This window comes from Rhagoletis pomonella, unplaced genomic scaffold (assembly GCF_013731165.1).
Source record: "Rhagoletis pomonella isolate Grant_MI unplaced genomic scaffold, Rhpom_1.0 Rhpom_scaffold_00007, whole genome shotgun sequence".
Lineage (NCBI taxonomy): Eukaryota > Metazoa > Arthropoda > Insecta > Diptera > Tephritidae > Rhagoletis > Rhagoletis pomonella.
This window is the reverse complement of record NW_023458561.1, coordinates 2810206-2832580: the sequence shown is the minus strand read 5'-3', so window position 1 is coordinate 2832580 and position 22375 is coordinate 2810206. Positions and strand designations below refer to the sequence as shown.

The 22375-nt window shown below is 33.6% G+C and overlaps 1 protein-coding gene across 2 annotated transcripts in view; it reads left to right on the top strand.

Moving 5' to 3' along the window:
• Positions 1 to 18310, top strand: part of LOC118742252 (lipoyltransferase 1, mitochondrial) — an 81153-nt gene extending 62843 nt beyond the window's left edge. For both annotated transcript variants that reach the window (XM_036474178.1, XM_036474176.1), the window contains 2 exons: positions 16836 to 17189; positions 17469 to 18310. In XM_036474178.1, coding sequence (XP_036330071.1) covers positions 16836 to 17189; positions 17469 to 17633 — 519 coding nt within the window. In that variant the 3' untranslated portion in view covers positions 17634 to 18310. The remainder of the gene's footprint in view (positions 1 to 16835; positions 17190 to 17468) is intronic.
• The last annotated feature ends 4065 nt before the right edge of the window (positions 18311 to 22375 follow it).

The following is a 22375-nucleotide window of genomic DNA, read 5'->3' as shown; positions in this document are numbered from 1 at the left end:
TAATTTTCAGCATTTTGCTTTAATGTGGCAAGCACAATAACCATACCGAGTTTGGTACAAATTGGTATAACGGTTACTGAGATACATATACGTGATCATAAGTGGGCGGTGCCACGCCCATTTTCCAAAATTTTATCATAAACGTATTTCTTCGAAAAGAATTGTTGTAAGCATCATTTTGGAATAAATTAGCTTTAATATGTACTGATTTATCGAAGATTTTGTATTTCTCTAAATTACCGTTATATGGGATGTGGGCGTGGTTATTGTCAGATTTTTTAAATTTTCGGCCATTTAGTATGCTGTATCAAGGCCAACAACTGTGCCAAGCTTGGAAGAAATTGGTGCAGTGGTTACCAAGATATACACATGTAACCATAAGTGGGCGTGGCTACGCCCATTTTCCAAAAATTTATAATATTCTTATTTTTCGTCTGAAAATTATTGTAAATATCTATTTTGAGTGAATTATCTTCAATAGTTACTAAAATATCGCAGTTTTCGTATTTCTGGAAATTACCGTTATATGGGAAGTGGGCGTGGGCGTTTTGTTGAGATATCTCAATTTTTGCTCGATTTATCGTGTACACGGACGGACGGACGGACAGACAGACATGTTTTAATTGATTTCTCTATTCATTCTGAGCATTTATGTATACATTTGTCTATATCTATCTCGATTCGTTTTGGCTGTTACAAAGAACCGTTATGTGAACAAAATATATATACCCTTGTGCACAAGTGCGCTCGGGTATAAAAACTAGTTGGCACTATCATAAAGTCACATAATAGGCAGCCAAAAAGCATATAAATACCAAAACTCGAAAAATGCAATTTTGTTTGCTTACAAAAATTGCAACCATATGTTTTCGTGTTGGATAATTTTTGCAGACTAAAATTTTGCCAGTACAAAATGAACGCTTCTCTTGCATCAAAATGAACGCTTGCTCTCTCAATTTGCGTGTGTTGGATAATGTTTTGTCGTTATCGAACGCCATCCAGTAGAAATTTGGAAAAACTACTACACATTTTTGACTTGTCGAACGCAACTATTTATGAAATCAGCTGTTCCATTTCTAACGCTTGCAAGCGGTTCGCCATTTTTTAAGTGATAGACTGTGGAAACAATTAAGAATACTAAATTTGTTTGATAAAATTATAGTCATGTAAGTATTGGAGTGAGTAAAACGGGTTTTTGAAAGGATTTAAACAAAAAATTTATTAATACTTTTTTCAGGCCGAGAGTTGTGAGTACGAAACACCAATTGGAGCGTCTGGCTTCGCTTATGGAAGAGAATACGGACCTTGCAAGAGGTGTATGTCCTGAAGCCATTACAAAGCCACGATGGAAAAAAGTCGCACAAAATCTGAATTCATTAGGGCCACCAACACGTCCGTCGGATGCCTGACCATGAGTAAGCATATTAGAAGATCGTTATTTTGATACTGAAATAACAATACATTAACTTGCAGGTTTGGAATGATTTAAAATATAAGACAAGAAAAAAGTGCACACACAACCAAGCATAGAACATCGCGACTGGAGGTGGACCAAAGAACACGGGGTCACTTTCCAATCTGGAAGAGACCGTGAATATATTGATGAACTATACTCCATATAATATTCCTCCAGGAGAAGAATTTGGAGTACAAAATGAGGAAGAAAATCAAGATGAAAATGAGTCTGGTAGAGTAATCGAAATATTAGAATATCATGACCTCCAGACGCCCTCTCGAAACCAGATACTCCATGACAGAACTAGAACTGGACGCAAAGAACACCGCCAAATTGCACTACTAGAGCAGCTAACAAATAAACAAGCTGAATTTCAAAATAAATCTCTTAATACCTTCAAAGATATAAAAACGAACCTTCCAAATATTGAGACTGACATAAAAGATCTTACTATTTAAAAAAGGATAAACTAGCTCTTTACAAGCAGGATATCGAGAATAAAAGAATGGCTCGAAAAGCTAAACTAGAACTTAAAAAAAAACTGCTTGAACTGAAACAAGAAATGTATAGGAACTACAATAAATGAAAATGTCAAAGACTGCAGTGAATTGATTTTTATTTTTGCTATTTATATTTAATGAAACAATGGAAATGATTGGTGCCTGAAGCGATGAATATGCTTTTCTTATGCTTAATAAAAATGTAAACAAAATATGAAAATATTAGTGTAAGCACGACAAGACATTTCTTCTGCAGCTTGTCGCATAGGAACTTTATCATTTGCATTATCTTCTTTCAACACTCCCGTGCTGGACGTCTGCAGTGTTCACTTCTTCATAGGGGACATTGTAGTGGTTCCAAATATTATGTAGAGCCGCACAAACATTTATGATTATCGTGGCTTTTGCAGGAGTGTAATGAAGTGAGCGAGCACTTAACAAATATTGAAACCGGCTTTTTAACACCCCAATCGTCCTCTCAATAATGTTTCTAGCTTTGGAGTGCCGGGTATTATATAAGCTATATATCCTGGTTCAGCATTTCTGTAAGGTGTTAGCAAATAAGGCGCTAAAGCATAGCCAGCATTACTTTAAAAAATAATAATAATCCAATTAACACGTTTTGAGTTGTATGGACGTAGCATTTTAAATAATAACCAAGTGTTATCTGAACCACGGTTACACATTGACTCTAATTGTGACTTTAAACCGGACATTTGAAAAACCATAGAGTCATGCGTAGCCCCTGGGTGCTTGGCATTGATGTATTTAATATTGATCAAATCGTGACACATCTAAAAGAGAAGACAAATTTTCTTTAACTTGCACGTACACTTACTAGTCCACTTACTATCATTGCGTTTATACTGAAATACCCTTTTCGACAGTAGTACAGGTGCTGCAAATTTTTTCTGGTGCCAGAATCTTAACGTGTGTGCCGTCAATGCATCCGATTAGTCCGGGAATACCATGATTCAATAATTAAAGGTTAGATAAACTGACAGTTGTCTCTCTCGTACCGCTCCCTTAGCAGTGGGACCGTGTTGCTTCTTTAAAGTGTAGCTTTCATGTGAAATAGAATTATATGTTTTTGTACAATATGTATATGTGTATATGCATATAAAGCACATTTAACTGATGACAATAAAAAATGTTTTTAAATTCGACGTTTACATAAAACTCATACCGCCCTATGTTGAATATCGTCATCGTCAGTAAAAGTGACGCCAGCCATATTATACTGATGCGCTGATATTCAGCATAGGGCCTATAGTAGTTTTATTTTAATTTTAGGCCCTTTTGCAGTTTTTATACCTCTAAATAGCACACAAATTACGTAATTCACGTAGACATCTTAGTATTTATTTAAAATATTTCGTTTAAAATGCAACATTTCCTGCTAATACATTAAAATTTACAAAAGAAATTTCACTACTAAGTGCCTACTTTGCGTACTTTTCTACTACCATTTTCGCAACAAGGCATTTCATTCTTCCCCTTTGCAACCCTTTGTAAGGGAGTTTCACACCGCGGGTGTCAATAATTATCTAACCTTTAATTATTGGCTATATTTCTTTATTCATTCTGAACGTTTGGAATAAACTTTTTTGTTTACTTATTCTTTAGAACGTTCCTCATGATATGTTAACGTATATTTCAAACGTATTCTGTTTATTCCGGCTGTGAAATGGGATTATCCGGAATGTATAAAGAAACGCAGCCATTCTTTAGAACGTTCCTGATGATATGTTAACGTATATTTCAAACGCATTCTGTTTATTCCGGCTGTGAAATGGGATTATCCGGAATGTATAAAGAAACGCAGCCATTGAATCATGCGGGAATACCACTTGTTTCAAAAAGTAATTTTTCGCTCTCTTTTCTTTCTCTGTATACTTACACACAAATTCATAAAAAATAAAGAATACTTTAACCATGATACAAAAAAGAAGGTAGTTTCATTACTACTATTTTTTTTATTATAGAGCAGATTTTTGACATTTCTCCAGATGTAAACATTAAGCATAGCTTTGCCACATTGAAATTTTTTATAGGGGAGATTTTCTTTTAAATATTTGGGAGTAAAGTTTACATACAAACAATAGTAAGTTGATGTGTTCGATAATCAAATTTGAACGTTTTTCTCAAGCGTTGAAAAGATCCTTTGAAAGATATCGATGTGCAGAGATGAAGAAATAAAATAAAATCTAGTTTTGAAACATTTATTTATTAAAATCTGTTGTTCGTTTTATTTTAAATACATTAAATAAATTTACATAACAAAACTCTTCTTTTTTTTTGTTAAATAGTCCGAAGAAGATGTATTGTTAGATATTACGTCATTGAAGCATAGTCTGAACCCCGATTCGGAGAATGTTGAATGGTCTCATTGCTCCCAACATGAAATGAGTCACAATTCAGAATTCTCCGAAAATGAAGTATCTATAAGTAACTCTGGATACAAAACTTTCGTGGAAATCTAACGAGGAACACAAAACCTCTAAAGTATGGGCAGCATTTTGGCAATGTAAACTGGTCTTTGGATTTATACCTCTATGATCAGACCCATAATTAGCTATGCGTCAGTGATAGGGTGGAGCAGATTCTCAATCAAGAGCGTGGGAGGTCTGCTTGCAAAACTTCAAAGAACTATTGCCGTTTGCGGTACGAAAGATTTCTCTGCAATACGTGGCGTTGTTCTTGATGCACTGCTGCACTTACCGTCATTAACTTTTCTCTTGGCAAGTATGCTTCGGTCTTCCAGGCTGAGGTATTTGCAATCCTCAAGGATATGACCTACGCGGCGGAAAATAGGTGGAGCGGAAGGAGTTTACGTGACGGCCAAGCTGCATTTAACACACTACTTACTTCCAGACTCTGAGTGCCAGTTCAATCGGGAGTACCTCCTATCGTCCATATGTAATATTTATCATATCATGAATTTCTATTTTCGTTTTAATTTTGTAAATATTTTTGTTTACAATAAATAAATGATTATTGAGGACTAGGTAGGGCAGCACGAAATGTCACAATCTGCTTAATTGTCAGGTAGTTAATATGGCGCCCGAAAAGTGACAATGAAACTACCTTCTTTTTTGTATCATGACTTTAACTGCTTTATAAATCGAAAATTTGTATGAATATGTCACTTTATAAAGCTCTTTAAACCTAATTTATTTTTTATGAATAAGGCCATTAGAGTGTATCCACTTATTGCAAAGAGTTGTTTGTGAGGAACTCAGGGCCAGTTTTTCAGTGCCAGTTTAAACTTAGACTAAGTAGTTTAAATTGAACAGCTGGCTGACATTTTATTGGCTGATGTTAGTTTAAACCAGCCAGATCGGGCGTTTATACTTAGTTTAAAGCACGGCCGTGTACTGAAAAACTGCCCCTTCTGGCCCTCAATGTTTCTGTTAACACAATTGAAACGTTGGTTGGGTTAACCCAAGTAATGCTTCATTACCAACACTCTGTTGATATGATCCTTTTTAATATTTGGTGTGGCTGATTTTTTCTTTTGTACACGCAGCTTATTTTCTATTTCTGTTAAAATATATAAAACAGGATTCCTAGAAAAGCCTACAGTTTCTTTGAAACCTGAAGTCATTTTTTAATAATTGAGCATATGTGTAAAATTTATCCGAGTTACTCACATTACTCTGTAGGTAAATTTTTAAAGTTTTAAAATATCACAGCTGAATGACTAAACACATAAACTTAATTTTGGCCTCTAGATTACGATGGCGTTTTCAGAAAATCCGTATCACGTCAAAATTTTGAGACATTTAGGAGGGAAGTTTTAGAGCTCTGAAAGTGAATTTTTCGTTGTTCGCTGTACTCGGGTTATGAACCATTTTCTGGGAAAAGGTTTATTAGCTAAACTTCCTTGACTGGAATTTTCTAAACTCAATGGCGTCCCCCGTTTTGACAGATTGACTCCGATTTTCGAGATAACTGTACTTGAACATTTGCTTAAATTTAAGCTTTTTTGTTAATGATTCCCTCAGTTTTAAAGTTATTTTTCTAAAATTGTGCAAATTACCTTCTTTCGATATAACCTTAACTATTTCTGAAAATCATGGAAATCGGTTCACTATAACTGATTGTTCAGATATGTGGTTTTGCGCTATAACTCATATTTTATTTCGTGATATTTTTTAATTTTATTAGATTGTACACTATTTGGACCTTGGGGCAGTTTCTATTGCATGAATGGTTTTTAATGCCCTTTGCCTACTGCGATCGACCAGCAAAAGTCCGACAACTCTGAATTCAATAGTTTTCCAGCGAATCGATCCTCATAATGGATTGGTGAAATCTTTCTCGGTTTCTGTTGAAAGTTGTTGTTCGTAAAAGTCAAAGTGACTGTGTAGTATATGGAATTACCACAAACGAAACAAAAGTTGTTTAATTTACTTGATGAGCTTCTGTATTTCATCTTTGTGAGTTTCCAAAGAAAATCATATAATCAAAAAAAGTTTTCGCAAATTTTTCGATGATTTTCATGATGTTCATGTCTTCCAAATTAATTTTAAGTATTAACAATAATAAAGAAAGATCTGGCATCTTATGATTATTTTGTTTTGCTTTACTATTCGTTTTCGTCTCAATAAAATATTAAAAGTGCATATTTCAAACATCTGTTTTTAAGGAAGATTTTGTGAATTTGCAGGGGTTGCGGTTTTATCGGGAGTGTCAGGAAAGGATTTTGGTCCCGTCCCGCCCGCCATATTTTTACAGATCTTCCCGACCAATTTTAAATCAGTGCCGTGGGTCCCGCCCATCTCTAATTCAGAGTCGCCTTAGTTTCGAATTATCTTGCTAAGTACCAATTTTAAATTTAGTTTGAGCTGCAGCTGCAATTAAGTCGTAACTAGGTAGAAGTATTTTATTAAATTGAGGGAAAAAAAAGATGAAATATGTAAAAATTAAGTTGATTTAGTGTGATTTTGATAATATTAAATGATCTCCAATTAAAATGTACCAAGAGCGATCCATTTGAATCGGAAGATGAAAGTTTAATGCGTATTACAATTCTAAAAATGCTACATCACAATTTTATAATTGGAATCATGATAAATATATAGTAAGGTAGAACCGCTGAGAGTTACTTTTAAAATCCTTGACGTTTCCAAACATTTTAATTTTTAAATTTACTCACAAACTCACACACACATTTTCATTTTCAATCTCAAGCAAAAACAATTTCGAACAATTTCAATTTTATATTTTCAATTTTATATGGGCTGCGTTTCTTTATACATTCCGGATAAACCCATTTCACAACCAGAATAAACAGAAGGCCATTGAAATATACGTTTACATATCATCAGGAACGTTCTAAAGAATAAGTAAACAAAAAAGTTTATTCCAAACGTTCAGAATGAATAAAGAAATACAGCCATGATTTTAAAATGCTGGCAAACCTTAAAAAAAAAAATCATGGCCGGCAAAATGAGAGAACGGTTCTACCTTGCTATGTTTTTATCATGATTGGAATGATTTAGATAAATTCTCAAATAATAAGTAAATTTCAAGTAAATAAGAGAACATCATTCAATAGTGAAAGGTTTTGTAAGAAAAACGTTGTCTCGCTCTAATTTTTTCAGTGGCACTCCCACCCTACTCCTGAAAACAAAAACAGTGATATTTCTTTTCCAAATTTCTTTGCAAGTTTTAAGAACATTTTTAAATTTTTTGTAGTGAAATTTTTACCTTTTAAATTCGAAGAAATTTTTGTTCTCCATTCGCTGGCGATAACAAGACAAAATGGATGAGAATCGTTGGACTACAGAAATACAATGTAGGTTAAAGAGACGAAATTCCCTTAAATGCCGAAATGTATTTGTCGATATTCGTGGAGACCTCTTGATTCTGCCAAGTCGCTGTAAAGTAAAGTGCGCAATGGTTCTAATAAATCTGCCACGAAGGTATTTACGTATGTATTGTCCTCCACAACACAATCCTGGTGTCTCCGAATGAGACTTTGACGCAATATAATATTGCCCAACCGCATCCATAGGCCTAATCGTCTCACGACAGCTCGGTTTAGTCAATGGCGCGATATAATTGCACACTTATGGCGCTTCTCATTTGGCGATGTAGATCACGGTTCCTGTCTCAGTCGATCAGTAGCTGCGTTTCTTTTTTATTTTTCCTGAGTTCGTCCGCCACGAATCGCCAATTGCGGCTGCGTAAGCCAATGTTTAATATTCTGGCGGTGGCATTATCTCCCCAGCACATTAAAAGTGCGACATCAAAGAATTCAAATTACCATATTCGAAGCAATCGAGCCATAACCGCGAGAGAAACGTAAGCTCCAAATTTTTTGATTTGTCGTTTTTTTTTATTAAATAAATATTGCATAAGTTTTCCACAAACAAATAGCTTCTTCATATCCATCATCTGCCAAATAAATACAACAAAAAAGCTCAAAGTGGACCATTCATTTTCGAGTTATGCGCCGTCTGACGTACGCTAGTTTGGTATATACATAGAAGTATTTATTTCTAATAACAATCAGGTTGTTTAAATTAAATAATTAAATCAAATTCGTTTTTGTTTTAAAATACCACCATTCACTATTATCCACATCTTTTTATGGAATTTAGCTCCCATTTTAGGAAGTGTGATTTAATTCTTCCCCTTTTTCTCCTGCTTCCATAACCCATCCCTGTGGGTGGGAGTGTCAAATTTTTTAAAAAAGCTACTTACAAAACCTTTAATAATTGTATCATGATACATACCATGATACAAAAAAGAAGGTAGTTCCATTTAATGACATTCGTTGTTGTTGCTAACCATTTGACTTTTAATAAAATTATGACATTTGATAAAATTCATGCTACCTGATCACCAGAGATAATATTTTTTTTTTTTTTGTAAAAGTAAACAAAAATGTATGAAAATGAGTGAAGTTTAGTGAAGTTATTGAACATATATGAAAGGAGGGCTGCATGACCATCCGTCACCTCTCGAATTCAAGTACAGATTTCGATCATACCTTCTAGGTAATTTTTTAACCACTTAAAGAAATTATTGTTGTTGTCATAAAGATTCTAAAGGCTGTGTTTCTTTATACATTCCGGATAATCCCATTTCACAGCCGGAATAAACAGAATGCGTTTGAAATATATGTCAACATATCATCAGGAACGTTCTAAAGAATAAATAAACAAAAAAGTTTATTCCAAACGTTCAGAATGAATATAGAAATGCAGCCAAAATGTATGCATGAACTTTATTAGAGCGAAACGAAACTATTTTGAGCACGGAAACAAATGTTGAGTCTTCAAGTGAAGTAATGTTAAAATTTGAAGAGGAGTTGCTCAGTGAAAATGTTTTCAAACCACTTAACGATATTGAAATATCCGCAGAAGAAGAACTCGAGGTAAACTCCTTACCCTTTCGTTTTTATTTGATTTCTAATTTTTTTAAGTAGCTCGCAGAAGAGCATGAAGCAGAAGATTTCATCAGTCCACTCAAAGATGTGGAATATGATGGACTGGAAAATTTTGCCGGCTACATAATTTCGAAAATGGGGTTGACAAAACTAGGCTTCAGGACGCATGTAGAAAGTGATCAAAATTATACGTATGTTAACTGTTTATCGGAGGGCGGTCTGTACAAGCCTAATTCAAGTTTTTTGCATACATTGGAAATTTTGAATTCAAAATTTGTTGAAATTAATGGTGATTCGCTAACCACAAAGCCAAAATTTTTGCAAAATCTGATGAGAAATTTAAAAGTAAATTTGGACCAAAATATTATAAAAAGATTTTATTTGGGAAGAACAATCTTTAGAATTCGATTTTTAAATCGCAAGATTAAAGAAACGAAAATTGTATATCAAAATAAGAAAATGAAAAAAATAACAACATAATGCACTAATGGTTTTTATTATAAAATAAAAAGAATAATTACAATGTAACAGTTTACATTTTATATATTTGTAATAAAAGAGGGGCAAACCACGTAAGTAAAAAAATATCAAGTACTGATTGTGAGTTTTGATTTGAAATATTCTCACATTGGTAAAAATATGGGAAAGAAAATACTCCGATGTATTGTTTTAATATTATCAAAGTGGCAAGGCCGTTGATAATACTGACAATTTATGAAACTTCAAAAAATTTTATTATCCGTCAAAAGATGTTTATTGAAACTACCTTCTTTTTTGTATCATGGATACATACATATGTATGTGTGTAAATAAATAAATGTAAGCAATTGTGTATAAGGAACTTCTGCCCTCATGTTAAATCGAAGATTTTGGCATACATTTAAAGATATTGTACCTTAAAGGGACTGTACTTTTACAAAGAACCATCTTATGCTTATATTAAGTCAAGTGATGTGGCACAAAATAAGCCGAGCATACATAGGGGCAATTTGGCAGATCCCTTTTCATAACACCACAAACCTCGATCCATTTTTTCCTTTATACGGTAATTACGGGAACTTAAAAAGCTTCATATTGCTTTGCTTGCAGAGGACAACGGAATATTTGCAGCCGTTAAAGCAGCAACTCATTTTTCTTCTCTAAATTTATAAGTTATCACACATTTGAATAAAAAAAATTTCAAACCATAAAATTTCATTGGTTTATTTCGAATTTATTTGACATTTGAATCATTTCGAGAGAGAAAACTCAAAATGCTAGCAAACGTAAAAAAAAACCCAATGGCGGACGAATTGAGCGAGCGGTTTTACCTTTAAATATTTGTATCATGCCTTGGTCAAAACCAAAATGTATTCAACAAAGTGTGATTGATTTTGACATTGCTCTCATAAGAAACAGGCTATAATGTCAAATTAAAATGAATTGTTAACCCATTTGAAAATATTTCTTTTTCAAATTTGAATTTGTTTAAAAAAAATTTACACAAATATCTTTCAAGCAACAAATTTTCTTAATAAACGTGAAATTGTTAAGAGATAAACCGCCGAGGAGAGCAAGAAAGCACATTTAAAGTTTGGTAATAAGTAAATATGTACGCTCGACTTTTCTTAAATATTTAATGTAAGGAAACCAAGAGGAAACGGAGCAAAACTTTTGAACGGTGCGCTGTATGCAATAGAAGTCAGGACACGAAAATAGAGCGATGTTTTAAACCACCTAGTTGCGAGTTAAGACGGCAGCGATGTAGTGTTGAACTACGTGATTCATCTCGCGTTTATGAAAACCACTTCAAGGAAAGTGATTTCATTTGTTGTCCGTCCGAGTCAAGCACTTTCAAACGAGCTTGTTTATACCCAAACTATTTCGCATAAAAAAAATTTAATTTCAAAATTGTTACAGTTAAGCTCTCATATAAAATTGGAATCAAATGTAAAATCATACTTCTATAAGTGTCGAATAATGTTTAGGATAAAAAATTTAAATATAAAAATAAACGCCCAAAAGCATAAAACTTGGGCAATTAAAAACAAGAAAATTGCGAAAACGATTTTATAAACAATTTGTTTTATTTTATTGACAAAATATATATATTCCAGGTAATGTAAGTAAAACAAAACTATAATCAAAATAAAAGCCGCCTTGGTATCAGTGCTGACAAGATACATGCATCAGTAAGGGTTAATTCGTTTGTTTATAATTTTTGACATTATAGTACCTTAAAAGAGATCCGCACTGAGTTGTCAATCACACTTTGTTTAATACACCTTGGTTTTGACCAAGGTAGGCTCTCTTTTAAGGTACTATTATGCCAAAAAATATAAACAATCGATTCAAATTTCATACAATTTTTTTTCAATTTGACTTTATAGGGTGGTTCTTCTGAGAGCAATGTCAAATTCAATCACACTTTGTTGAATACATTTTGGTCAAAACCAAGGCGAATTTATATAAGGTGGTGGTACTAGCTCAGCTGATTTTGTGTATGTGTTTCGCCGCACGGCTTCTGATATCAAATTGAAAAAATTTTGTTTGAATTTCTACACACACTCTTACAGATTTTGACAGTTTATGCCGCCAAAGAAAAAACAAAATACATGTAAATTTTTGTTTTTGTACTCCTGCTATCACCTTATATTAATTCGCCTTGGTCAAAACCACAGTATACAGTAAACCAGCCATTGACAATATGCTTATTTGAAAATTAATACATGAAATATTGTGCATGTATAGGATTATTTTGTCATTAACCCATAGGCAATGACTGGTGCAAAAGTACCCCCAAATGTTTGTTGATATATTTGAAATGTAAATTTTAACACCGACATTCGTAAACAAAAAATAATAAAACAAAAATATTGTTGATGGTCGTGGTTATAGACAGATTTCACCAAAATTTAATACTATCCTAAATTATACCAAAGGCAACTTCGGCACCGACTTTCGTTAAAATATCTAAATTTTGTTCGAGTTAGCGTGTTTACAAACAGATACCAATTCATTTCATTTAGTCATTCTGAATATTTTGATAAATATGTATGTAATAATATGTGTATATACATTTTATACCGTTGAAAAACGGCCTTGCTTATCTGCATAAACCTTTCCTGCATTAGTTCGAGCGTCGATATATAACTTTGGGTACATGTTTCATAAAAACTTTGGAGATCTCCACTATAACAGTGGTATATTTTTAAATTAGAGAGTTCTACCTTTAAGCTAAGTAATACTTGTTTTACTCCCTAATTTATGGGTCCATTTTCCAAAATCAGCCCACCATTATTGACTCAAAGTTGTGTTTGGAACCAGATATGACTTATGTAGGAACTGCATCCGGTTATAATCGCTTACGCCGCAAGCCTGATTTGCTGGGAATTTTGTTTTTCTCGTTGTTTTATTTAAAGTGACTTGGAAATATTTGCCACTATAAGAAAATATTGAAATTGGATTTCATTTGGGTTAAAGAAAACGACAGGAGTGAAAAAATATCAACCAATACATTCAAATAAATTGTCAAATAAGCATATTTACATTTTTTGTTTTGCCTATCTGGATTACTGTATACTGTGGTCAAAACCATGATACAAAAAAAATGTAGTTTCATTTCAAAATTTTTGACAAAAAATAAGTTTTTGAAGTTTCATAAATTGTACAAAATTGTGAGCTACTTTACCACATTTATGGCAATCAAATAATACATCAGAGGATTTAATGTTGTGCGTGGGAAATATTCGGTTATTTGTACAATGATGGTTTTGTTGGGAGCGGAGGGAGAAAGGGGTGTGCCACCTAAAATTACACTCATTAAAATTTAAAGCTGATGTTAGATAAAACTTTGTGGCTTTGCATGACATTTATAACATTGCCAGCAAAGCGCCACACGCAAAAGGAATGCCACAATGAACGCCAAGAAGACACTCGGTGAGCCCTTTCAAAATGGGGTGAAATTATCATTTTTGCAAAGAAAAATTAAACTCGTGCTAGGCCATCAGCAGTGTTTTTTTTGCGAAAAACTCCTTTCCACATAGATGGCCTTCGGCCGCGCTCGAAAAAATAACCTCATCAGTCCAACTCTGGTTACGCCATGCACAGTATTTTTGCGCGAAATCCACCTCCACATTTACAAAAAAAAGTGCATATTTGAAACTGAAATAATTGTTTTAAATTAAAGCTTAGTCCTTTAGCTAGACGTAGATGTTAAACTTTTTTAATTCGGGTCACGCGTTTGGACACGATAATCCAAAAGCATTGTACAAATAACCGAACCGTACCCGAACTGTCTTACTTATGCATTTTTCTATAAACAAAAATTGTATAAAATGAAAATGCAGTAGTTTTCATCTTATGTGGATAATTCTTTTCAAAAATACATAGTTTCGTGGTTATATTTATGTATATATATTTTTTAGCAGCGCCACATCTTTATCAGAAAATTCCGAGAACCCACAAATTGGTACTGTTACAAGTTCCATCATTTTAACTCGACCTCCTCCACGGATAACGGTACGTCCTTCAGAGGTTTAAAAATATTTTGCATCAGCAATTTATCATCAAACTGCATTGGATCGTATTACGTACTCTACCCTCGGAAAAGCAAGAAACTTTATTCTCGAACCTTCCCACCCGTGCACATAGGGGTATTTGATCGATCTAGGCGGTCATAAGTCTATTTTTTTAAACTTATCGTAGGAACAAAAAAAAAATACTACCTGCCACAGTTGAATAGTTGCGGAACAATAGGCAACACCTACCCCGACGCCGCTTTGACGGAGTATCTCAGTCACAACTTGTCAGTTTGTCATAGTGCACGTTTTATTTTATGACATTCATTGTGAAACAGTTGCGTTCAAAGGTGATTATTATTATTGTGGTCATTATACAATTAAAAATTGTTATGAAGTCTGAAGATACCGGTAAATCTACATTTATTTTAAATAGTTTCGATTTAGCAAAATTTAATCTAAGTAATAATATCAGTAATCGGAAATATTATTATTATTGATTATTTTTTCATTACTTTGTAAACCGTAAGCATTTCCACGTTACATTACTAGTTGCGTTCTATAGAATGGAGCTTTGATAGTATACTGGACAAAAATTAGCTTCCGATAGCTACCGATGAGCTTTTTATGACCAATAATTAAGATAGATCTAAAAAAAAAATTTCGTTTCCATACATATTTTGTAATTTTTAAGTATTTCCTTTGCTTTAGAGTCATCAACTGGTTCCTGCTATAGAGTAGTAACTCGAAAATATTTATTCGATAAGATGCATCGACAAAATTCTATGAATTTTGAGAACAAAATAAAGTTTCTTCAAAATGATATATTATCATCCGACACCTTTTCCGATGAACAAATAAGAGATATAAAGCACAAATTTTCACAACTAAAAGCACAGTTTATACAAAGGTGGATAAAAGCCCGTGGGAAAGAAGAAGTTTTTTTTTTTTAAAAGTAACGTAACATGGCTACAAGGAACATTTTCAATTCCCAAAGGTATTCAACAGCCGCGATCTCGTCGTGTTGAACAGGTTACTCCTAAGCTCTGATCCACTCATTAGTAGTTTCAGGCCAAAGCCAAAAAAGCAACCAAACCCTTTTCAAAGGAAGAAATCGATATGTTGCTTCCAGCTGAACCAACTAAGGATGACACGAAGTCTGGAGAGTCTTCAGAACAGGATGAAGGGTCCGATGAAGAATCTTGGCACTCATCATCATCCTAAAATAGTTTTTTACACAAATTTTGTTTTTGAATTCAATTACACATGTATTATGCATTGCATTACAAGATAAAATTGGTTATTTCCATAATTTTTTTTGTAACTTATAGCTCAAGGAAGTCTATACGCATTTTAACAATAAAAACAAATTTTAGCAACATTATAAAAAAAAAATTTGTCTGTTATTCCCTTAGTTAAAGTTGAATTTCATTTTTAAACAGGTGGTAACCCTGCCTGAAATGAAGCCTTTCAAAACCATTTCAATTGATACCCATATTGTAGTAATTCGGTTAACTTTACTATATTTAAGTTTTTACCAGGTGGCAATTCTTTGCATGTACTAACCTATATACAAACATCGCCGAGACGAACACGTATGTAGGTATGCGTGTTTCTACAATCGGACCACGGCAACCATAGAGTCTATCGGTGTCAAACTTTAACCAACTTTATTTTTGTTGCTTTGGAGGAATAATTGTACGTCCTCCACCTATATTTACTTGATTTTAAACATTTACGATTTTAGACATCGTAATACGTCTTTTCTAAACATTTTGAAATAAAAATTTCATAAAAATAATTTTGGCCGCCTAAATCGGCCAAATACCCCTATGTGCCCTGTACCGAATTCTTGCAGTTTGTAAACGCGCAAGAATTTTCTTTGATATTTTTATCCAAATTCACTGACTATATTCAACAATTTGTATGAGCTCGAGGCCGTTTTCAGTGAAAACTTATTGTGGAAAAGCAACAATAATTTGAAAAAAATGGTAGAAGTGATAGGTATTTCGGAAATCACCACATTTCCTCATCAGACTTCTTTCAGTAGTATTCGAACCGACGATCACCACTGACTCAGCCAGTTGCCTACGCACTGTGCTAAGTTTGTCTTGTTAATTCTTGTTGCTTATTTTCCACTATTTCACTTTGCTAAGTCAACTACAACAAAAAACAAATAACTTAAGGACGAGCACACCTAAAAAGTTAAACATTCTAATAATAGAAATATTAACAAAAACCAACAAAACCAACAACCACATGATCAAGTGAATTGCAGCGGAATAGCTGCGCTTGATTGTAGTTGGCTTAGCAAAGTGAAATAGTGGAAAATAAGCAACAAGAATTAACAAGACAAACTTAGCACAGTGCGTAGGCAACTGGCTGAGTCAGTGGTGATCGTCGGTTCGAATCCTACTGAAAGAAGTCTGATGAGGAAATGTGGTGATTTCCGAAATAGCTATCACTTCTACCATTTTTTCAAATTATTGTTGCTGTTCCACAATAAGTTTTCACTGAAAACGGCCTCGAGCTCATAAAAATTGTTGAATATAATTGTTATAACGCCATAAAAATAACAAAAAACAAATTTACTGACTTCAATTTTTTTTTTAATTTTTCAAGAAACAAAAATTTTGCTGCTAGTGAGTCTGGTAGCATGATTTTAGTTAAATATCATAAACTTGTTAAAGTCAAGTGGTCAGCAACAACAACGAATGTCAATAAATGAAACTACCTTCTATTTTTGTTTCATGGTCAAAACCGTTCAAAATGTGGAGGTGATATGGCTTTGTCGGGGGTGTATATACATACATAGCAAGTAAAATAAAAGCTTGTAAAAAAGATTTATTGGTAGAACAGCACGGAAATAAAAAAGGTTTATTATTTTTCTGTAAAACTCCAAAAATCTCAAATAGTTCCTGGTCCTGTATACATTTATACATACATAAATATGTATTTATATTTATCTTTCATTGCAGGTCAGTTACATCAGCAACTCTACACTTTCTGTACGTTCACCCATTAAAAATTTATGTGAAATAAATCGGAATGTCAATATTTCGCAATTGATAGCTGCAGTTGGTTATGAATATCTGAGAACTTTTGCTACAGAGTTGGAAGATGGCGGCAATCAGCAGATTATGAAACAATTGGGCTTTCAACTTATCAATCCGACGGAAAAATGGTTTCCAGGAATCGACAACTTAAGGACAGAGTTCAGTTCTTGGGAATGGAATTATGGAAGAACTCCTAAATTTACAGTTAAAAAGGAATTAATTCTGAAAGATAGTGATAAAGAGCACAAAATAATTCTAAATATTGCAGTGGAAAAGGTATGAAAATTGTAGATACTTTTAGCCATGATAAAAACATTACAAGGTAAATTCATTCTCTCCATTCGTCGGCCATGATTTTCTGACGTTTGCCAGCATTTAAAAATCATATAAAATTGAGAATAAAAACATTAAATTGTTCGCAATTGTTTTTGTTTGAGATTGAAAATCGAAATGTGTGTGTGAGTTTGAGTTTTGAATTCTTAAATCAATGGTTTTACCTCGTTATGTTTTTATCATGCTTTTAGCTATATTTTAATATATTTCTTTCAATCGTAGGGTATTATCAATGGCGTAACCATTACGATGCCAAATAATGAACGTCTGCCAGTGGTATCCAGTCTGCAACACAAGAACTATAATGAATCTAACTTAAATAAGATTTTAAATGCACTTAAGTTGGCTTGCACTGACAACATAATGCAAGCTATAAACAGTCATTAATGTTTTGACGCATAATCATAGTCAAGAAAAAGTAGGCTCTATCTATACATTTCTTATATCATAGTTGTGTTAGCGCCTGCTTTTTCGCTTAGAGTCGATTCTAAAGTTAGAGCAACGAAAGCTGTTACCAACGCTAGCACTAAATCTGATAAATATAATGGTATTTCATTGTTCGTATTGATTTAACGAGATTTTGTGTATTATTTCTGGTTTTCATAGGAGAAAGAATTACTAAGAATATCCAAAGAGGGGAAATTTAATTGTAGATATACCTTCCACTAATGACTATTTCATGATTCTGATCTTTAAAATTACGTTAAAATTAAAATAACCGAAACAAACTCAAATAACAGTGTTGCACGATGACATAAAATAGCTAATCTATTACTTTTAATATAATTTTGTGTTAAAGCCGGCTTTAGATAGAACATATGCAGTACTAAACTAACCATGATATATATGAAAACCAAGTTGGCTCTAACTGTTTAGTTACTCGTAACTAAAGTTGGCTCTAACTGAGGACTTTGATTATGCCCCATTGTATTTTGCTTATTTTAGATTTCAAAACACGTAAGCATAAATCCAATACCGTTGTATATTATTTCTATTAATTATTGAGTACTTCAACTAACATGCTTCTAAAATTAAAATAAATTCGTCATATACATTAAAAAAAATGTGATGCTTTCAAGAGTTTGACAGTGATGAAATCTATGAGCGTTTGATGGTCGCGCGAATAGCGAACCGGCATTTACATATCTGCTGCATGCATACATATACCTAACCAATTATGCATGCACGCTGAATTCGCCGACAAGTTTAAGAACGTAGTAAATCAGTATAAATTGTTAGTAATTTTCACTAGAGTTTGAGCAACCCCCTCACTATTTGGCTAAAGTAACTTTAACGAAAGCTTAACTTATTTTATTTTATTCGTTTTAGTGCGGTTTTAACAAAATTTTCTTGCTAAAATATCTTTTTTTACACTACTTTATTTTATTCATTTGATTGTACATGTTAAATAAAAGCTTGTTTTTAAAAAATATTTTTTTTTTACATTAGGCCGATTCCACCGTCACGGGTACAGAAAAAATTTTCTTGTTTAGATTTAAGTATAAAGAACAGAACAATTCTAAACTTTGATAAAGCTACACCTAATTGACTATTATAAGAGTTATTACAAAATACGAAAAAAAATTCCAGCTTACTTTTATATGGGAAAAATCTGATTTATTTTTTCTGTTACGGGTGGGACAAAAAAAGAACCTGCTTTTTTGGAGCAGATATATTTTACTTAAACTCTGCGAATTTATTTCACTTTTCTGTGTGAACTTGATGTCTTATAATAAAACATAGGACCAGGGGCAAAAACAAAGCAAAAACTACAAAAAAATTATGGCTTTATTATACAAAAAATCCGAAATTCCTCTGTCACGGTTGGGCCAACGTTTGTCACGGGAAGGACACGTACAAATTATTATATGAAAAGGAGCCTTTAGTGTGGTCCATATATAAAGATTAGTTATTAAAAGATATAATAAGCCAAGTAAGGGTTAAATTCACTCACGCTTTATCTTAGGATGGTGCCTTTTATACAGGGTGTCCCAGAAGTAACGTTCCAAACTTTAGGGGAAGGTAGGTGGGGGGTGAGCTCTCTGATAAACAAAAAAATTTCAGGTAAAAGTGTCACCGTTTTTGAAATATTTACATTTTTTTTTTATTTAAAAAAAATCGTGCCTTTTCATGTATTTTCTTTAACTGCATCTACAAACCAAGCTATACTTAGTAAATTTTTTATGTAAAATACTTCCAGATAGTTGCTTCTCCATACTCAAATGCAATGTAGTTAAAATATATTAAGGACCCATCATAAAATTAGGACTATTTTGGGATTTTTAACTTTTTGATATTTTCTTCCCCAACTTTGACTATCTCTGGTGAAAAAAAATGTACTGAGGTATAACTTTACATTACATAAAAAAATTGCTAATTTAATAAAGATTTCAGAAAGGTGCCACTCTTACTGTTTCGAGTAGAAAAATAAAGGACTGAGACGCGCTAGAATGTATTTAATAGATTTAAATTTAAGTTGCTCTCGTTACCGATCAATGACATGCTAAATATTACAGAGGTACATTATTACCTGCTCCTGACATTATTTTATGTTACTTACCGGAATTCGGACTAGAGTCTATAACAAGGGCTATATCTATCAACATTTTTTGTGAAGGATGGGTTCACGTGAAATAAAATATACATGAGTTGTTGGAAGAAAAATTTATTCATTTATTGATAAAATATGCTCAAATTGGCAACCTTCTACTCTAATACAAGCTCGGCACCTTTTAAGAAAAGACGCTTTAAGAGATCTTAAACTCAATTGGGCTAACTCAGAAGCAGCTCCATTTATTTGTTCCCGTAAAGGCTCTTCGTTTTGAATTGTTTTTGAATAAATTTTATCCTTAAGACAGCCCCAGTTGAAAAAATCGAATGGATTCAGGTCTGGCGATCGAGCGGGCCACGTGATTGGCCCGTATCGTCCAATCCATCGGCGAGGATAAGTTTCGTCTAATTGAGCTCTTACTTCACGCCCGTAGTGAGCAGGGCGCCCGTCATTTTGCAGCCATTGTCTTCGCCGCAGGTTTAAGGGTACATCTAAAAGAGTTGGAAGCCGTTCCTGAAGGAACTCTAGATAACTGTGAGAGTTGAGCGTTGGCGGCAGTTCCACAGGTCCCAATATCTGACAATTAAAAATACTGCACCATAAATTTATTTTGTACCGGTACTGCGAACGATCTCTCATTTCAAGAGGATTTTCTATCTGCCAACTGTGAAGGTTATGTAAATTAAAATAACCATCCCGTTTGCATGATGATTCATCGCTCCAAATTATTTTATTAAAAAAGTTGGGGTCTGATTCATGCATTCGCAATATTTCACGGCAAAATCTAACCCTCGACAGGTAATCTCTTTCCTGTAGAGCCTGAACACGCTGAATGTGGTAGGGATGAAATCGATGGTCTTCTAAAGCTTTGTGAGCTGTAATCTTAAATATTCCCGTCCGTCTTTCCATCATTCTCACTGAAGTCGATGGGCCTAGTTCCACTTCCTCTAACACAACTTCAACATCTACCGTTGCAGGACGTCCTGTTTCGCCGCCACGCCTTCCAGGTATGCGACCTTAAAAAGTGAAAAATGATAGTTAACAAGCAAGCAAACAATAAAGGTGTAAAAATCACTTACCTTCATATATTTCTTTATGGCTCCGGGCGAATACTTCACGACCCGGTTGCCGACGATTGGGGTATCGCTCTGCATAGAGTCTTTGAGCAGCTCTGGCATTATAGCAAGCTGCACCGTAAATTAGGTGAATATCCGCATATTCATGCGACGTATACTGTGTGTTCTCTGTCATATGTCAATGTTCGAAGGGTCCAATTTCACAAAATCCACTTTCACTAATTCCGGTAAGTAACATAAAATAATGTCACCTTTGTAATATTTAGCATGTCATTGGTCGGTAACAAATGCAACTTAAATTTAATCTAGTAAATACATTCTAGCGTGTCTCAGTCCTTTACCCACAAAAGCGGATATAACTCTTTTTCTATCCGAAACAGTAAGAGTGGCACCTTTTTGAAATCTTTATTAAATGAGAAATTTTTTTATATAATGTAAAGTTATAGCTCAGCATGATTCAATAATTAAAGATTTGCTCATTATTGACATTAGAGTTTTGACACTCCCTTAACTCCCTTACAAAAGCTTTGCACACACACCAAGGCGAATTTATATAAGGTGGTGTTACTAGCTCAGCTGATTTTGTGTATGTGTTTCGCCGCACGGCTTCTGATATCAAGTTGAAAAAATTTGTTTGAATTTCTACACACACTCTTACAGATTTTGATAGTTTATGCCGCAAAGGCAAAAACAAAATACATGTAAATTTTTGTTTTTGTACTCCTGCTATCACCTGATATTAATTCGCCTTGACACACACAGTGCCTTGCTAACGGAGCCGATTTTGCCATGAGGGAGCGAGAAAACTGTTTTTTGAGCAAACCTTTTATTATTGAATCATGATAGCTCAGTACATTTTTTTTTCGCCAGAAAAGTTCAAAGTTGGGGAAGAAAATATCAAAAAGTTAAAAATCCCAAAATAGTCCTAATTTTATGATGGTTCCTTAATATATTTTAACTACATTACATTTGAGTATGGAAACGCAACTATATGGAAGTATTTTACATAAAAAATTTACTAAGCATAGCCTGGTTTGCAGATGCAGTTAAAGAAAATACATGAAAAGGCACGACTTTTTTTAATTCAAAAAAATTTAAATAACTCAAAAACGGTGACACTTTTACCTGAAAGTTTTTTTTTATCAGAGAGCTCATCCCGCCAATCAGTGTTGCCATTTTAGCCCTTTTCCGGCTAGATTTAGCCGGTTGCGATAGCAACCAGCCGGAGAAATTTCGATTTAGCCGGCAGCCGATTTGTCAGCCGTTTTTAGCCGATTTTGCTTTTGCCTTGTTTTCTTAAATTTCAAATATGTATACATGTTTCCATTTTTGACTAAACGACCCAAAATCTATTAAAAAATTTTCATGTCAGGCAGGGTTGTATGAAATTGGGCCGATTTCGCTTATTTTTATTTTAAACGAAGAAGGAATTTTCTTCATAAAATGTTTGTTATAAATGTCTTAATTTTAAGTTTTTTGATGAGAACTTATTTAAATTTCAA